The sequence below is a fragment of the Heterodontus francisci genome, chromosome 20 (assembly GCF_036365525.1).
Source record: "Heterodontus francisci isolate sHetFra1 chromosome 20, sHetFra1.hap1, whole genome shotgun sequence".
NCBI lineage: Eukaryota > Metazoa > Chordata > Chondrichthyes > Heterodontiformes > Heterodontidae > Heterodontus > Heterodontus francisci.
This window is the reverse complement of record NC_090390.1, coordinates 55239118-55257004: the sequence shown is the minus strand read 5'-3', so window position 1 is coordinate 55257004 and position 17887 is coordinate 55239118. Positions and strand designations below refer to the sequence as shown.

Sequence of the window (17887 nt, the reverse complement as noted above, 5' to 3'; positions counted from 1 at the left end):
TAGGCACCAAAAATGGCTCTGGTGGAGTGACAGCAGTGGGAGGATGAATGTTATCATCTTGAGAGAGCACAGCAGGTAAGTGCTCCATACAGCCACTGCCACTCCCCTGGGGCAGCACCTCAGCAATCCTAGTAATTTGTAGGAAGGCAGAACTGCTGTGAGACCCTGTATGCCCCTTGAGTATTGAGATCCACATCGACGTTGACAGCTGACGGTGCCTGGATGGCAGCAGCCTCAGCCTGCATGCCAGTAGCCAAGGAGCTCAGGACCTCTATCTGAGTTTTCACTGCAGCACAAATACATTGGGAGGACTCTACCTTGTGTCACAATAGAAGCTGAGACAGCGGCCAGCAGACACTTCATCATGGGTTGGTCCGGCAGTGCTGCCATGGAGGTGCCCACCACTTCCACAGTAGAAAGGATGGGCTCCAAGTTCTGCACGATGCCCTGTGCCATGGTGGAGCAGGACTCCTCCTTGCTCCTAGCCAGTGACTAGGGCCTGCAAATGCCCGAAACATCTCAGTGTGCATGTTCATCTGCATTCTCCTGTAGTCCATCCGACAAGGTCCTCAGCAGTCCCCTGCAGCAGAACTAGTGTGTGACCAGGGAGTGTGCAAAGAAGCTTACCTATCCACCTGGCCTTGCTGCAGCCTGCTGATACCCGGGGACTCACCATGTAAAGTCCTGACTCTAGACTAGTCTCCAGCATTTACGTTATGCCAGTCTCTGAGCTGGCTTTGACTGTTAGATTGAGTGATGGTGCTTCTTGGTCCAGGCTATCTTCCTCCTCTTGACCCTTGACTTGCTTCTGGAGGTGCTGAACAGTCGGCCATTCCAGGCTATCGGAAAGCACAAATGCATAAAAACTCCATCTGGAGTTTTCATTTCATGCCACCTTTCTGGATGAGGGTTAGCAGCTGGTGGAAAAAGCACACAAGGCACCAACTGACTCCCAGAATGGCTTCCGTTGCACCAGATGCCACCAGTACTGCTGCCTATTTTTCTAAGGACCATTGCCTCCAGGGCACTGAGGGGATGTATACGACCTGTTCCTCCTTCAGTCCTCTGATTTACTTTCTTGTTGTGGGCCTCCTTCTCCTGCAAGAGGGCAGAATGTCATTGACTGTGTGTCTGGGTGATGCCTGCCATAGCTGAATAGCTGGAGGTATGTGGAGGTTGTGAGGTGTATGTGGCTGGCATGCTTCAAAGGTGTGTGTGGGTGACATGCAGTGTCAGGATGTTAGGGGTGAGTCTTGAGTGTCAGGATGTGATGCTGGGTGAGTGATGGGAGTGTGGTGCATTGAGCTGTGTGAGAGGTATGTGCTGTGGTGGTTATAAGATATGATGCGGAGATGCATTCACTCACCGTGGCCACTGGAGTGAGGCCATTAAACTTCTTTCGACACAGCTGCCAGGGTCATGGTGCTACACTCTGGGCATTGACCACCCTCACCACATGCTCCCACTCCCATCTCAGGGTCACTTTGTAGGGCTTCTTGCTCCCCACTGGAAACATGGCCTCCCTCCAGCCTTCAACCCACCAGTAGAGTGTGTCCAGAAGCTAAGAGCCCTCGCCTTACCTTGCAGTGACATGGCTTCTCTTTGAGTGTCTAAAACCAATTATTCAGCAGCCTAAAGTGTGTTGCTGCAACTTCTCTTTTATACAGACTGTGCCTTTAAGTACGGGAGGCTTCCTGCAACATGTGCTTTCCACCGAACTCTATTCAGAGTGTGCAGAGGATACTGGCACCAAATTGGACACCGGAACTGCACCGGGGCCATATCTCTTGCTGCCATAATCATGGAAATGAGGTGGGTAGAAGAATTTTCTGTCTTACCCACCCCATTTCCAATGTGTGTGGGCACGTCATGAACCTCGACCCCCGCGCCCAAAAATCAGGGCAATTGAATTTCACGTCCATTGTCTGTTTAAGAAATACTAAACCGACCATCATAGAATGTGTGTGCTGACTGTTTCGTATCTGTAGGGTATGTCTTGCAGCCCCCCACCTGCCAAGAATGAGGCACATATATTTCGCCACATGGACATTAAATTTTTAAATTGTTACTAAGAAGAAAAGAAGGCCTATTACAAGGGGTTGCCAAGCCCCTGGCTGGAAAGTCCTTTTTTTTCATACTAGCAGTGTTGGAACAAAGGAACCAGTCCCTGCCTCAATACACAGAAGAGACCTGGTCAAACCAGTCGGTCACATGACCACCTGCTGGCCAACTAGGGGAGTTTTAAATTTGGGAAACAGTGTTTGAAGACAGAAAACTTCTCCTGGACTGAAAAGATTTCTCATGGCTGGCTTGTCACCGCCTCTCCTGTCCGCTTCCACCTCTTTCTCACGGAACTGAACACCCCTGAAGACATATGAACCCCAAGAGAGAAAAGTCGCCTGCAGTGAACCAGGTTTAAGAAGAATACTGGGTCCGAACGAAAAGCAAGATCTACCTACAATCAAGGACTACAGTGAGCTCGAAGCACAGCAACAAAAACCCCTGCTCAGGGATTGCCTCAAACCTCTATACTTTATTTTTCTTCTGCTCTTTTCTGTCTCTATTTGCATGTGCTTATCACTTATGCATGCTAGCGTGGGGTGTGGCCTGTATCCGTAGGCATTAACCAAATTAGAATTTAAGTTTAAGTTTTAATAAATTTCACTCTTCTTTAAACCTACAATTCCTGAAGGTTGTCAGGATTTTGTGTCTGAAGGGAAAGTAACCCCATACCCCTCGATTGGGGCAAGCAAGCCCATAGCGATTCTTAGGGACGCAGAAGTCACTAGATCCTTTTTACTGGGAAAAGACCTGACCTTTCCCCCAGAGAGTCCAGTGAACACCAAAATGGTGGAGAATGGGAGGGCAGTGTATGCGTGTACCTGTACACCGGGTGCACCTGGAGTGCTACCTAATTTCGGGACAGCTGACTGGAGGGATTGTCCTTAGTTTGCCTATGGACAGGGTTGACCTGCTCCTCGGTAATGATCTAGCGGGGGGTGAAAATGGTCGCCCACCCAGTAGTGAAAGATAGACCACAGGAGGTCAGAGAGACAGGGCTGTGTCAGGAGATGCAGTTCCCCTGAATGTGTAGTGGATCAGGTGATGATCAAATCAGCTCCGCCAGAGGAGACTGCATTGGCACTGCAGGCAAATGACCATGAGGTCTGCATGTCTGAGACTTTCTTTGAAAAGTTAGGAGACCCAGGGAATAAATTAAATGGATTTTCCCTAGCTGGGGCTCAGTGAGCCGACCCAGTATTGCAAGAGTTAGCATAGGCTGCTCAGTCTGAAAGTGAAGCAGAGAGAGTCCCTGATTGCTACTATTTAAAAAAAATTAGGTACTGATGAGGAAATGGAGTTCTTCTCAGACCTGAGAGCAAGGAGTGGACAGTAGTTCACCAGTTAGTTGTGTCGCAGAGGTACCGGGGTGAAATATTAGGAAGAGCCCACGAGACTATAGTGGCTATACATGCCGACATACGAAAGACCAAAGCCCGCATAAGACAGTAGTCTGACTGGCCAAAACTCGACAAAGATGTGGTGGAGTATTGCAGGAGTTGCCACAGAGGGGAAACCCCAACATACAGTGAAACCTGCATCCCTAAGTCCTGCACCAGTGTTAGGAGGACCATCCAGCCGAGGGCTGGTGAACTGTAAGGGACCCCCAGCGAGAACAAAAGGAGACAGGCAGGCATAAGGCTGGCAAAAGGTTAGACAAGGAAGGGGAAAGTGACCAAGAGGGCAGGTTAAAGGAAGTCCGGGAGGAAACCCGGATGAAAACCCCTACTGTCCAGTCAACCAACCCTGGAAAATGTGAAAAGTTAGACCCCACATCCTCCTATGTAAATGCAGACTCTAGAAGCACCCAACCAGAGTTGCTAACAGCATTTACAGGAACCAGCAGAGACAAAGAGAGACCTCTAGCGGGCACAGAAACTGTGAGGGTGATGCCTCACCTAGCTGAAGTGCCACAGGGGAGTGCAGTCAAGTCTGCACATATCCCTGCAGGCAGGAATGTCCCAAAGAACAAAGGGGAGATTAACAAAGAATCCTCCCCCACAGTCAGAAGAAAAGGGAACCACCCATTCCCTGAAGTAAAAAGCCTTTGCATGACTCAGCAAAGCACTGAAAGAGAGTTCAGGATAGACCCACCCACTACTGACTCTCAACATGACCTCAACAGGAACAAAACCCTTGGCAGTCATGGAAATGGGCAAACTGAATAACAGCTTCCCCAAAGAACCATATGGTTACTGGGATGCCAAAAAGGGGAAATTAAAGCAGCACCAACATCCAGAAACGACAATTTTAATAAGCTTTAACAGTTATTAATGAATGGAAATGAATGAGAGAAATGCATGTTTTTTCTTTCTGTATCATATATTTTCCTCAAACCTTTTAATGAAATGCGCTGGTTTTTTTTCAAATCGCATTTCATTACCTTGGGTGTGGAGGTGTCATGCAGGCCCCCACCTGCCAAGAATGAGGCACATATATTTTGCCACATGGACATTAAATTTTAAAATCGTTACTGGGAAAAGAAGGCCTATTACAAGGGGTTGTCAAGCCCCTCGCTGGAAGACCTTTTTTTTCATACTAGCAGACAGTGTTGGAACAAAGGAACCAGTTCCTGCTCCAATACACAGAAGAGACATGGTCAAACCAGTCGGTCATGTGACCACCTTCTGGCCAACTAGGGGAGTTTTAAATTTGAGAAACAGTGTTTGAAGACAGAATACTGTTTGCTCCAAGACAGAAAAGATCTCTCGTAGCTGACTTGAAGCCACCTCTCCTGTCTGCTTCCATCTCTTTCTCACGGAACTGAAAACCACTGAAGACATGCGAACCTCAATAGAGAAAAGTCTCCTACAGTGAACGAGGTTTCAGAAGAATACTGGGTTCCAATAAAAAGCAAGATCTATCTACAAGCAAGGACTACAGCGAGCTCAAAGCACAGTAACAAAAACCCCTCTTCAGAAATTGCCTCAAACCTTTCTACTTTATTTTCCTTCTACTCTTTTCTGTCTCTATTTGCATGTGCGTATCCTGTATGCATGCTAGCGTGGGGAGCAGCATGCATCTCTAGGCTTTAACCGAATTAGAGTTTAAGTTTAAGTTTTAATAAATTTCTCTTTTCTTCTTTAAACCTAAGAAAGCCTGTTTGTGCTCATTTCTTTACCTTATCATTGGAAAGCGGTGAACAAGGATTCACCAACGGGAGCTCAAAACACAGTGTGTTTAAAAAGTTAAACCCTGTTACAGTAAGACCAGGTGAAGACTGAAAGAGCACCCCTAGACACCTTTCTCCAATAGTCGTAACAGATAACATTATCAAATTTATGCAGTACAAAAAACATCATTTTGATCAACAAGTGTTAAACACAGCCTGAAACATTTTACCAAATATGGATGTATACTGTATTGTCCTTAAATAGCTCACTCTAAAGTCAATCTTTGTAGGTTTCGACAATTTTCAATTTAGGAAAAGAGTGGACATAAGCAATGAGTCATGAAATGGCAGGAGAAAGCACCATTGGATTGGCCATCCATGCCCAGTCCTATTCTGAGCTTTTGTGCTCTTCAAAAATTGCTTGCAAAAACTTAACAGTAAAATGGGAGGGTGAGAGAAAATGGGATGCAGAGGGAAGAATTGCTCTTTTAAAAGAAAGTTATAAAACAGATAAAAATAAAGGAAATTAAAGACATCATGAACAGCCATCTGCTCAGCATGAAGACGCTATAAATAAGCATATCGGGTTCTATCTGTAAAAGCTAGCATTACAGGTCAGAACAATAATGAGGCTGGTTCTATAATACTGGGCACCCTACCTCAAAAAGGATATCGGTGCCTTGGAAATGTTTCAGAGAAAAATGGCTGGGTTGAATCCAGACCTTGGGGGACTCAGTTTTGAAGAAAGGCTGAAGCAGCTAAAGTTATTTTCTCTGAAGCAAATCAAGCTGAGCAGAGCCACATTATGAGTCTTTAATGTAATGGAAAATATGTATTATGCTGAAGTCAGCAAAATGTTTAACTTGGACAAAGAGCATCAGTATAAAGATCACAAGTAAAAGTTCACAAGCTTCAAGCACAGTTAGAAAAGGAAATTCTCCGTAAAATGATGAACTGCCCTATACTTTTTGGCCCCTTCACATCAGGTTGCTGGTGAATCTGAAACAGGTGAGGCTGGAAACGTGCTCAGGAATTCAGTCTGCCATGTTGCTGCGTACTTCCTATTCTGGAGAAGGGACATAGCAGCATAAAATACACATGTCCTTATGTGGGCAGGTGCTTGGTAAACATACTGAGATGAGGGAAACACAACTTCGGTTTCCCACCATTTGTCCTGTGACAATGCTGGACATCAAGGCCTCGTATCTGGCATTCAGACAGGGTCTCAGACAAATCTTCACAGGAAGGCCTGTGCAGTTGTTCTCAGAATGTGTCATGCACATGTTTTTTTTTAATTTCCAATTTTTTATGCAGCTCAGAGACAGCTTTCAAGAGGCCTCCCACAGCAAGCTTCTGGCCCCCAGATCTTACATTACAACAGTGACTACACTTCAAAAAATGCTTAAATAAAAATAAGAAATGCTGGAAATACTCAGCAGGTCGGGCAGCATCTATGGAGCGAGAATCGGAGTTAACGTTTCAGGTCAGTGACCCTTCTTCAGAACTAGCAAATATTAGAAATGTAAAAGGTTATAAGCAAGTAACGCGGGGGTGGGGCAAGAGATAATAAAGAAGGTGTAAATAGGACAAGGTCACAGAATAGCTGACCAGAAGGTTGTGGAGCAAAGGCAAACAACATGTTAATGGTGTGTTGAAAGACAAAGCATTAGTACAGATAGGGTGTTAATGGACTGAAAACTGAATAGCCACAAGTACAAACATGAAAAAAAACAGTGGGTAAGCAAACTGAACAAACTAAGATGAAATAAAATAAAATAAACACAAAAAAAATATAACAAAAAGAAAAAGAAAAAATAACTAAAAATAAAAGTAAAATGGGGGGCCTGTCATGCTCTGAAATTATTGATCTCAATGTTCAGTCCGGCAGGCTGTAGAGTGCTTAATCGGTAAATGAGAAGCTGTTCCTCGAGCTTGCGTTGATGTTCACTGGAACACTGCAGCAATCCCAGGACAGGGATGAGTGCATGAGAGCAGGGGGGAGTGTTGAAATGGCAAGCAACCGGAAGCTAGGGGTCCTGCTTGCAGACTGAGCGGAGGTGTTCCACAAAGCAGTCACCCAGTCTGCCTTTGGTCTCCCCAAAAAGCACTTAGTTGGCTGTAAAGCACTTTGGGGCATACTGAGGTTGTGAAGGGCACCATATAAATGCAAATCTTTCTTTTTCTTTCATGAATTGGGTTTCATGGGCCAAATGGTCTCACTCCAGATTTTCTTGTCGTTTTTAAGACACTAATACATTTGACTTTGATAAACATGGCTTAAGTGAATGACATTCATATACAAGTATGCTTCATGAATTCTTCATGGGAGCTAGCCACTGACAGTCGATGTCATAGGTAGAAGCAATAATTAATACTGGAATTATGGATATTTCTGCTGAGTTGGGTATATCTTTAACCACAATGTTCTTGAAAATTAAAAGATTTTCTTGCTGTCATTTGCAGGTTATAGTCAGGCAAGCGGCACTGCCCATATTATCTTTCTTAATCCGTTTTCTCATTATTATCTGCAGCCTAGAATAAACAAGCCTTTAAAAATGAGACCCATTTATCCAATACAGAGCAAACAACAAATCATGACAAATCTGTGAGCCTATCAGATACGTGATCTTTTTAATCAAATATTTTTCTTCTTCTGGACAAATGTAATATCAAAATGATTATTCCCTACTTAACAGGCAAGTCTTAATGGTCAAATTCATGGAGCAAATTATTTTGATCCTTTTCCATTCAAATTAACCAAATAAAACGATAGGCCGGAGGTTTACCTGTTCAAAATAGGCGGCAATGGAGCAGGAGGGATGTAAAATAGCACAAGATGATGTCAGGTCAGTCCCCAATGTCATCTCACCAGAACATGATTTTACCAAGGAGGGACAGCGAGCCAAATGTGGACTTCACTTGCCATTTCCAAGCAAGCAATTAAAGACCAATTAAGATAGTTGAAGAGGCAACTGACACTGATTTTCCGTGCCCCTCAGAATCTTACCAGCTGCACAGGGGCCACTCAGGGGGTCAGAGACTCGGCAGAATTTAAAGGACAGCAACAGGCCAGCAGCTGTGGGGGCCTGCTGCACTCAGCAGATATTCACTGAGGCCTTTTGATTTATAAGCACAGAAGGCAAAGGACAAACATTTGTGTTGGCTTGAGGTCTCCTTGAGCAGTTAGTCCTCCTGGCAGGGGACTCATTGGAGATGGGGCCTAATGGGGGGAAGGACTGGGTGGCCTTTCTGCAACAACAGGAAGGGTCACCCCCTGAAAGCGGCATTGCCCAGGTGGTATGGGGATCTGCATACAGGCCTCGAGTGCTGGCGGCCCTTTAAACATGCCACCAGCACCTTCTTCTGGGTCACGGGATGAAGCGGCCACCACCCTACCTTCCGCCCATGTTGTGGATTCGTCGGCGCCTGCACCTGCCAGCCACAAATTAGCCAACCAATGTGCGATCGCAGCGGGAGCGGAGGTTGGAGCATAACGGCCTTCACCATCGGCTTCCACTTCCGCCTCTGCGGCCCTGCCGCGAACGGTTAAATTCTGGCTTACAATCCCAATTTTCCCCATTACTCCAGAACTCACTGACTCTTCCTGCTCCAGGAAGAAGAATGTCAACTGTGGTGCCCTACTGCCATAAAGACAACCATGCCTAAAATTAGCAACTTTGGTACAGACCAGGGTTTGAACCTAATTTACCATCTTGATCTCTAAGATGCAGTGCGATGCCAGGCTGACAGTTTATCCAGCTATGATGAAAATCATAAAGGCCTGAAATTTCTATTATTAATAAGTAAAGATTAAATTTCTTTGTTTTGTGCATCAAATCTTTATCTTGTTAAGATGCTGTTAGCGCTATTAGAGCTTCAGGGAGAAGCCCTAGGAGTGAGGATGAATCAAACTTGTTGCTTGAGAGCATCAGACTGGGCCACATGAATTCTCTTTGTGAGGATCTGACTCTGTTGAATTTGGTGGCTTTGATTGGAGGCATGGTTCTGTCCTTTTTAAAATTACACTAAGCAATAGATTTTTACTATTGGGCAGCCATGCAGAAAAGTTTAAAGGTACTGGACATTGAAATGAACAGGCCACACACAACAAAAAAAAAATTAGAGGGAACATTGGTCTTTACCCCAATTTCCGTGCTTGCACTCAGAGAATAATCAGCTCCAGTGAATCATATCCTCTTTATTTTACATCAAAGTATCAAAATGAACAATTTCCATTCTAGACATGTTCTTCTAACCAAATACTAAAAGCTTTTCTTTGTGCTGCATTTGAAAGTTATTATAAACAATCCTCCTGATCTTTAGTTATGTTTGCAATTATATAGTTTTGAACTTTTTACCTTAGTGTTTATATATCTTTACTTGCACTAATGCAGTGCCATTTGGGAGATGTAATTATAAATCTCTCATCACTCTGTACATCTTTTCATATTAAGCAATGTTAATATAAAATATCATTGGAGAATGTTGAAGTACTCTAGACATTTTAATGTTATGTTATGGTGTCTTTTCACATGCAACATTCTGAAAGGAAAAATAGGAATAAGATTAAATCACGTGGGTTGGTATCGTAATTGAAGAGTAATTAGGGCGGCACAGTGGCGCAGTGGTTAGCACCGCAGCCTCACAGCTCTAGTGACCTGGGTTCGATTCTGGGTACTGTCTGTGCGGAGTTTGCACATTCTCCCTGTGACCGTGTGGGTTTTCGTCGGGTGCTCCGGTTTCCTCCCACAGCCAAAGACTTGCAGGTTGATAGATAAATTGGACATTATAAATTGCCCCTAGTATAGGTAGGTGGTAGGGGAATTGAGAGAAGGTGGGGATGTGAGAGGGTAATGGGAGTAATGTAGGATTAGTATAAATGGGTGGTTGATGGTTAGCACAGACTCAGTGGGCTGTAGGGCCTGTTTCAGTGCAGTATCTCTAAATAAAATAAAAATAAATTTTAAAAAACATTTAATGATTTGGAGTAAACTGTACCACCAAAGATTACAATCCAGACAACAGTGAATTACAATTTGTTCGTAGCTGAAATTTCCCAAATTTTCAAAATTAGTTTTTAAAGAAAAATGTTAAAATAAATTATATGTGACATAGTAATATTTACCCAATGCATTGTTTTTACTTCAACACTTAAACCTGTGTCAAAGCCTGGGCTTCAACAATATATTTTTTATCTCACAAGCATCGAAAAGAACTCTCAACCACGTCTGTGCATTATGACTATGTGTATTTTACAGAATTGCCCATCATGCAATCTGTGCATCAACGGGAGTTAAAGGGCAAAAGGGTGTTTCCCATCATCCTTTCAGGTTTTGAGTGCTTCTTTTCTTTTTCCAAACAACTTTGGGGGTATTTTTAACCTAAGCCACCCTGAAGGAAACTGACAGGATTTAATGGACTCCATGGAGATAGGATAGGAGGTTGGAGAGAGGTCCGTAGAATTGTGACAGAAGGCAGGGGTGGGGGGTAGGTGGAGGACCTGTCACCTTCCCATCGCTCTGCAATTACGTCAAGGGCGGGAAAGGCTGAAGACTGCCTTCCTGCCCAGATGCCAATTGAGGCCACTTATGTGCCCAATTATTGGCCATTATTGGAATTAAACCACTGGTGGTGGAAGGGGCCTCGCGATGTGGGGCAGTCACCCAGAAAAATGAGGTGACTTCTCTGTGAGCTTGGTAGGGGTGGGGCCTCCTCCATGGGCAATCTGTGGCCCATGGAGGCCCGCCAGTGGCAAAGGCCACCCCTGCGGTTAACACCCACCCCCCCGCCCTCAATCCCCAACCACCCCCACCCCTTTTCCAACACTGGGGACTGCCAGACTAGCCCTGGCAACTCCACCTCACTTAACTCTTGTCCCGGGCTCCAGTGGTGGGCCTGGTTCCAGGCCTGCTGTAGTACTAACAGTGGCCATCATTCCAGATGGTGCTGCTGATACTATTGAGCTGCCGGCTCTCTGACTGCCCAGCAGCTCTTAGAGGCAGGATCCCCGTTTTGAAAGGGTTGGGGATCGCGGTGCAGTGCACTTAAGTGCCTGAGCACTGTTGAATCACACTGGGCGGGGTGGGGGTGGGGGGGGGGGGGTGGGAGGTGATCTGAAAGGCTGAGACAGGATTTCCCTCACCTTTTCCGCCCAGCGCCAGGACCCCGCATTTTAACACTTTCCTGAGCAGAGTACTCACTGCAGCCACCCTATTCGGTGACACCCAGTTTGAAGGAAGCAGAGGCTCTCCAAGGCAAGTTAACAAAGCAAGGAGGAGCAGGAGTGGGCTTGCGGGCTCAACAAGGAAGGCCTGGTCAACTGCTGCCCTAGGCTCTCCCCCTTCCCCACCCATGAGATCCTGCCAAACCCTCCAGCCTCCACCCCTGACACACAAATTACCTATATGACGATAAGCCTTCCTGTAGCACCAACAGATAGCCTCCAGGCTGCCCAAATTCCTTCTCCTGCCCATAAATGAGGCCTGGAGGTTAAAATACCTCAGGCCTAAAATTTATACCAGTGCCTGTGTTTCGTACTTGCCTCATCACATCCACCCAAAACCCACACCAAGTTAACATCCAATCCATTGCTTTACAATATTACAGCACAGGATAAAAGGGATAACAGAGGCAGCTAATAAAAATAACTTTGTTTTGTATTTTTGTGGCAGCTATCCAGTGCTTTAAATACCTTTCCTTTATGCACCAATCTGAACAGTCTGGATAGTGATGATAATGAACCATGGGAAATAGCACAGCCAAGCCTCACACAGAGTCCACATATGTGTGATTCCAGCAGAGGTCACTGGTTAATTACCAGGACAGAGAACACTGGCCAACTCTGCCTTTGTCCGCCAGGGATGCAGAGGCCAATTTAGTGCTCCCACCACTGTCCCAACCTGAGATTAGTTAACTCACTACAGGACAGAGATCAAAACTTGAACATTACTGGTCTCAACATTTTTACCAAGTGACCCGTCAGAGAGCTCGAAAAGCAGTTTTACAAAGAAATAATATTCTGTGTTACTGGCGTATAATACCCTTGACGATATGACTATTTCAGCACAGGATATGGTTTAATAATATGCATATAATTGAGGAAAGAAACACTTTAAACTCACAACAGCATAATCATCAATCATTCTGCTTAAAGGCAAACAGTTAAATTATGGCAAATCCACTCTACAATTACAATGTCTTGTTTTGGATGAGTTTGATAACTGGCCCGTCCCAAATGTTTGAGTTTAGAATGTACAAAGACAACATTTTAAATTCATATTGATTTAATCTCCTAAATCATCTTAATGGTGATTTCACCTTAATATTTTATGTCAAAGAAAAACTGTTAATCTTTCAAATTTTGCAATATCTGGATTTGCTGTAAGTTAATGCGACAATACTGATAATAATGGATTCAAAAGGATTCACATCAGTGAAGATTTGCTAACTGGTTTACACTGAATTAAAACACCTTGAACTGAGGGCAAGTAAGGTAGGTTTTTATGCCAGAATTAGTTTGCTGTGGTTGAACTCTGAAAGTGTTGAATAAAGATGTGTAAATTCCTTGCTTCTTCTTTTTAACTCCCACATGAACCATCCCACCCAAGAGCTAGATAACATATTTCATGTGAACATGAAGCTTTCCCAATCATACATTCACACACAGTATTTAAATCAGATATTTACTGTCTATCAACATTACTTGCCAGTTAATCCCAAAACCAAGTTGTCTATTCAAAGGTCATTCTGATTTAAAGACCACAGTGTGATCATCTTAACTAACATGGAAGGATGCTACATTCGCCTTGATACAGAAATACAGGACTGTAATCTAGTCACGTGGTTACTGTTGATGTTGGCTTGCAGAAAGAATGACTAGAGTGTACTGTGTGTAGTGATAGAAATAGCTGTCAAATATTTAACTAATTTTCTTACAATTAGTTAGCATCTAAAAATCATTGCTATAGTAAAGATTAAGTAATTAGAACTGATAAAAAAAAGATGCCATGAGGGACAAGAATTTGTTTGGTTACAAGCATTGTGTTTGCAGGTAGCATGTAATTCATCGTGTTATTTTGTGAGTCAAAACAGTGCCAGTTTCAAATGTTATTCTTTGCAATTAAACCTACAATATCCCATTCACATTTGTGGTATAAATAAGTTCTTACCAGGTGATTTGCAAGATGTTTGCTCGCAGTCAAAGCAAATATTGATGTTCTTAATAATTAATAATTTCAGGATTATTCTTGTGATTACATTAGCCAATTTTTAATGAAATATTAAGATTGTTTCTGGTTCTTTGCAACTTTTAGGCAAATGAATGGCAAAAAACTTTACTGTAAAGCTGATGATATCTGTCAAAGCATGCAGTAAAAGTATATTCCATCCTTTCTCTCCAATAAGACTTTAACAGGCATTAGCATTGTGTAAATTCACTTCAATCCTTGTCGAAAGTCATATAATGCTACTATATTTAATGTAGTAGCCGGAGACCAGTACTTGCTTAAGGCAACTTGGAGACAGCAACCAAGTTACATTGCCAGCTCCACTCTGCTCCTTCCCAAGCGAACACACAAGCCTCGAGTTCGGCACACTAGCATCTAAATGTAGCTAAATTTAGAGGATAGCTGATGGAACAATTGGTTCTTTTTCAACCTTAAACAATGTAAGTAGTGCATATCTACCCAGGAGATTTGTAAAGTTTACTTACATTGAGTTAATTATACCTCAGCCAATGCAAATCTGATGTAGTATGCTGCTTCTGTGCGATGATCTTACAATGCTAGAATTCATTCTGGCAAGCTTCACTTTTGAATTCACTGCACTGAATTCACATAAAACCAAAGCTGCTTTACATTGATGCAAACTGTGTTGTATTACTGATCAATGTTAATTGAGCTTGACAAAATATTTCAGGAACTATCCTGCCTCCAAGTTATCCTACCCCTGTATTTTGACCTAAGTTATTAAATTCATACTCTTAACACATACAGTTTGGCACATCAATAACCCATATGACCGTTAGCCACACTAATATTGAGATAAAGATCTGAAGTCCAAATCACTTAGTAATCCACTGGTAAAATGTTGTAACTTTGCAATCTTCCAATGCATAGTAGCATTCAGTGTCATACACACATGGATGATATCACTGAATTTATTTCACAATGTATATAAAGTTCAAGAAAGGTACATTCCATCTGCCATGAGTAGCCAGTAGCTGGTTTGCACATGCAATATCTGCACGGGTACTGATCCAATATTTACTAATTCCAAACTCTTTCTTAATGCTGTAGTGTAGATTGCAACAAATGTCGTTCAATTGTAGTGAGATTGCACATTCTAATGATTAATTTCTGGGTACCAGTAAGAATTGTCAGTGAAGTTGACTGAACTAACAGAAAGTAATATTAAAGATTTCATTACTTACTGTCAATCTTTTCTTCAGTCACCCTATAGGTTTCTTGACTGCTATTTGGTGTTTTTCCATTGGACTTTTTCTCTTTCTCAGTTTTTTTATTTCCATTTTTGACTGGAAAATAGAAACAGTGCATGAATAATCTTATACAATAAAATATCAAACAGATAGTTTCAATGTTGTTGTAGTAGCAACTTTCAGTGATAGTTTAACCGAGCAGTATTAAACCCCTGTAGTAAAATCGAGTTCACGCTGTAGCAGTTAAGCAGACTCACACATTGCCTGTACTTTCTATTTTATTTCCCAAGTAATCAGGAGGTCCCTTTATTTATCAACCATTCTGGATAATTCATCTATAAACCACAGTCCCACCATTTACTAAAACACCTACAATGCACGAATCTTACGTGTTCCTGACAAATGTTTGCATGCTTTGAGTACAATTCTAATGAATCTCGGTCTTCAACCTTGAATTATTTGCACTAGATACAAAATGTATTCATTCGGCCCTGCGCGTGAACTCTTGGAAGTTTTAATATTAATAAACTATCAGTGCTGCCTGACATTATTTACAAATCTTGTCCAACACTTATAAACGGTTGTGACATTTTAACTCCAGTCGCCTTTTCGGTCTGTACTTTAAAACACAACTAAATTTATATCTCTTACATTTTTACTGTTTCACATAGCAATACAGCGTCGCAATGTTTAAATGTGAATATTCATGTAGAATATATACTAATACAGATAACTATTAAACCCTGTGTCAAAGTAACGCGGCAATAACCTGAATCCGTTTTGTTTTAATGACAGTCACTGTTTACCTGGCGCTCCCACCGGTTTCTCTTTCTCCTTCTTTCCTTTCCCCTTGGCCTCCCTCCCGATGGGAACCTCTGAATTCCTTCGACGCTCCTCGGGGTAGTACAAACGTTCTCTGGAAATGATCTCTTGCAGGTAGTAATCGTGGTCTTCAACAGGATCCCCACAGGCAACATCCGAGAAGATCACCAACCCCCATAAGCAAAGACCTAGAACTGGAACGCAATAGCCACGGATCAGGGGGAACATTGTAGCAACTCCAGCTCAACTCAGTACTGACTCCACCAAATAAATGTGGTCAAACACATCTATCGATTCCTCTGCGCTTTTAAAAAAAAAATGGCAAACTTTCTCTGCCCAAAAGACCTGATGAGCCTGAAATGATGAGTTCCATGTGATTCCAAAAGCGTCAGGCAGAGAAAAGAGCGACTTCAGTCTGGATGTTGGCAGGTGACTTCGGCATTAGGATCTAAGTGCTTGCTGGAGCTTTCGGCCAAATCCAGAGGCACTGCACAATTTCCAGGGACAGAAAAATAATCAAAACCATATCTCTTTACAAAGCACTGGAACTTGTGTTATTTTAGAAGAGGTTTGGCAGCCGGCACCACCTCTTAATCTTCTCCAACCTCGAATAAAACAATGTCAAGACATGCTTATTTTTGTCCTTGTGTGTGTGTGTGTGTGTGTGTGTGTTTCATAATACTGATGCCTGCAGGTTAAACACTTTTTTTTGCTGGTTTTAGTGAGATCTTTGCCAGCGTGGCTCCCGAAACTGATCAAACCCAGAAACAAAAGCGAGAGGAATTACATATAATAATATTTTTATTCGATTTCTCGGCTTTCAGCGTTCACGGTGACGAGGAGTTTTCCCAATTACTAGCTGCCTCCAGCAGTCAGTTCTCACAGAAGTCTCGCATCGGGCATTTTGTAAAGAATGGTCAGAAAGAAAGTGTGAATTGTTCTATTGATAGACTCTGCATGAGTGCAGAGACAAGTTAACGGAAGGGCTGAGTAGTTCACTGGTGAGAGGTATGTCCTGAAAACACACACACTCTCTCTCTCTCTCTTCCACAAACAAGTTTCAGACATTAGGCAGGTTTAAACAAAGTCAGTGCGGCTGCAGCATTAATCTTTCACACCGTCACAAAGAATCATTTCACAAGGTGAAGAGTGTTCTCAGCAACAGGAGACATGGGTGGTTGATGGTCGGCACAGACTCGATGGGCCGAAGGGCCTGTTTCAGTGCTGTATCTCTAAAAAAAAACATATTTTAATGTCTGATCTGTCGCTTTAACTGAAAAGATCTACCCATAGTTTAAAAAACATTATGAGCATCGTTTAGTGCCAAAAATAGCAAGTTTACAAATTTTACTTTCAAAGAGAGCAACAGATCTCAGCAGTATTTCTAAACCTGTTATTTTATTGACCTGTTTCCATTCGAATCGAAATGCAATGGTCTGAAGGAAATGCGCTGAAGGAAATCATAAAATCATTACAGCACAGATAGAGGCCGTGCGGCCCGTCGTGTCCGTGCTGTTTCTCTGCAAGAGCAACTCAGCTAGTCCCACTCCTCTGCCTTTTCCCTGTAGCCCTGAAAATGTTTTCTCCAGATAGTTACCCAATTCTCTTTTGAAGGCCTCTACTGAAACTGCCCCCACCACACGCTCAGGCTGTGCATTCCAGATCTTAACCAATCGCTGCATAAAAAAGTTTTTCCTCATGTTGCCATTGCTTCTGCCAATCACTTTAAATTGGTGCCCTCTGTTTCTGGATCCCTCCGCCAATTGGAACATTTTCTCCCTGTCTACTCTGTCCTGTCCCCTCATGACTTTAAACACCTCTATCTAATCTCCTCTTAGTCTCCTCCAAGGAGAATAACACCAGCTTCTCCAATGAGGTAACTGAAGTTCCTCAGCCCTGGAACCATTCTCCTGAATCTTTTCTGCACCCTCTCAAATGCCTTCACACCCTTCCTAAAGTGTGGAGCCTAAAACTGGACATAATATTCTAGTTGAGGCTGAATCAGTGTTTTATAAGGTTTATCATAACGTCTTAAATTTCCTAAATGTGCTCAAGGCCTTTCCCTCGAACAGTTCTAAGGATTCAAAGATTCCTTATGCTAAATATTGTCTTCATCCCAACATGGGAATATTGATTATATCAATCTATTCATTTATAGGGTGGCCTCTATTAGATGCTGCTACAAAGTTATATCTGGCAGTGGTCAAAATTGAATGTACAGGAAAGAGTCCCTTGCACCAGCAAAGTTGAAAGAGTATGGGAGCAGAGGAATTATCTTTTTTAATTCCAAATTTACAACTGAAAGGTAAATATCAGCACAATGTTCAGTAGAATTATTGACTGCCATGCAAAATGATCCTGGGAAATTAATTTTATATTCAAAACAGTTACAATTTCAACACCCCATCAGTCGGAGGACTGGGACAGCACTGGTAGCTGGCTGTTTGCTTAACACA

At 42.9% G+C, this 17887-nt stretch overlaps 1 protein-coding gene and 1 long non-coding RNA gene across 2 annotated transcripts in view; one reads left to right on the top strand and one right to left on the bottom strand.

Moving 5' to 3' along the window:
• cpxm2 (carboxypeptidase X (M14 family), member 2) overlaps nt 1–16291 on the bottom strand; it is a 226790-nt gene extending 210499 nt beyond the window's left edge. The window contains exons 1-2 of the mRNA XM_068052810.1: nt 15416–16291; nt 14604–14705 (exon numbers count right to left, since the gene is read on the bottom strand). Coding sequence (XP_067908911.1) covers nt 14604–14705; nt 15416–15659 — 346 coding nt within the window. The 5' untranslated portion in view covers nt 15660–16291. The remainder of the gene's footprint in view (nt 1–14603; nt 14706–15415) is intronic.
• Nucleotides 6095–17887, top strand: part of LOC137380646 (uncharacterized) — a 116222-nt gene continuing 104429 nt past the window's right edge. Inside the window, exons 1-2 of the long non-coding RNA XR_010977057.1 lie at nt 6095–6181; nt 6488–6656. This is a non-coding gene — a long non-coding RNA (uncharacterized lncRNA). The remainder of the gene's footprint in view (nt 6182–6487; nt 6657–17887) is intronic.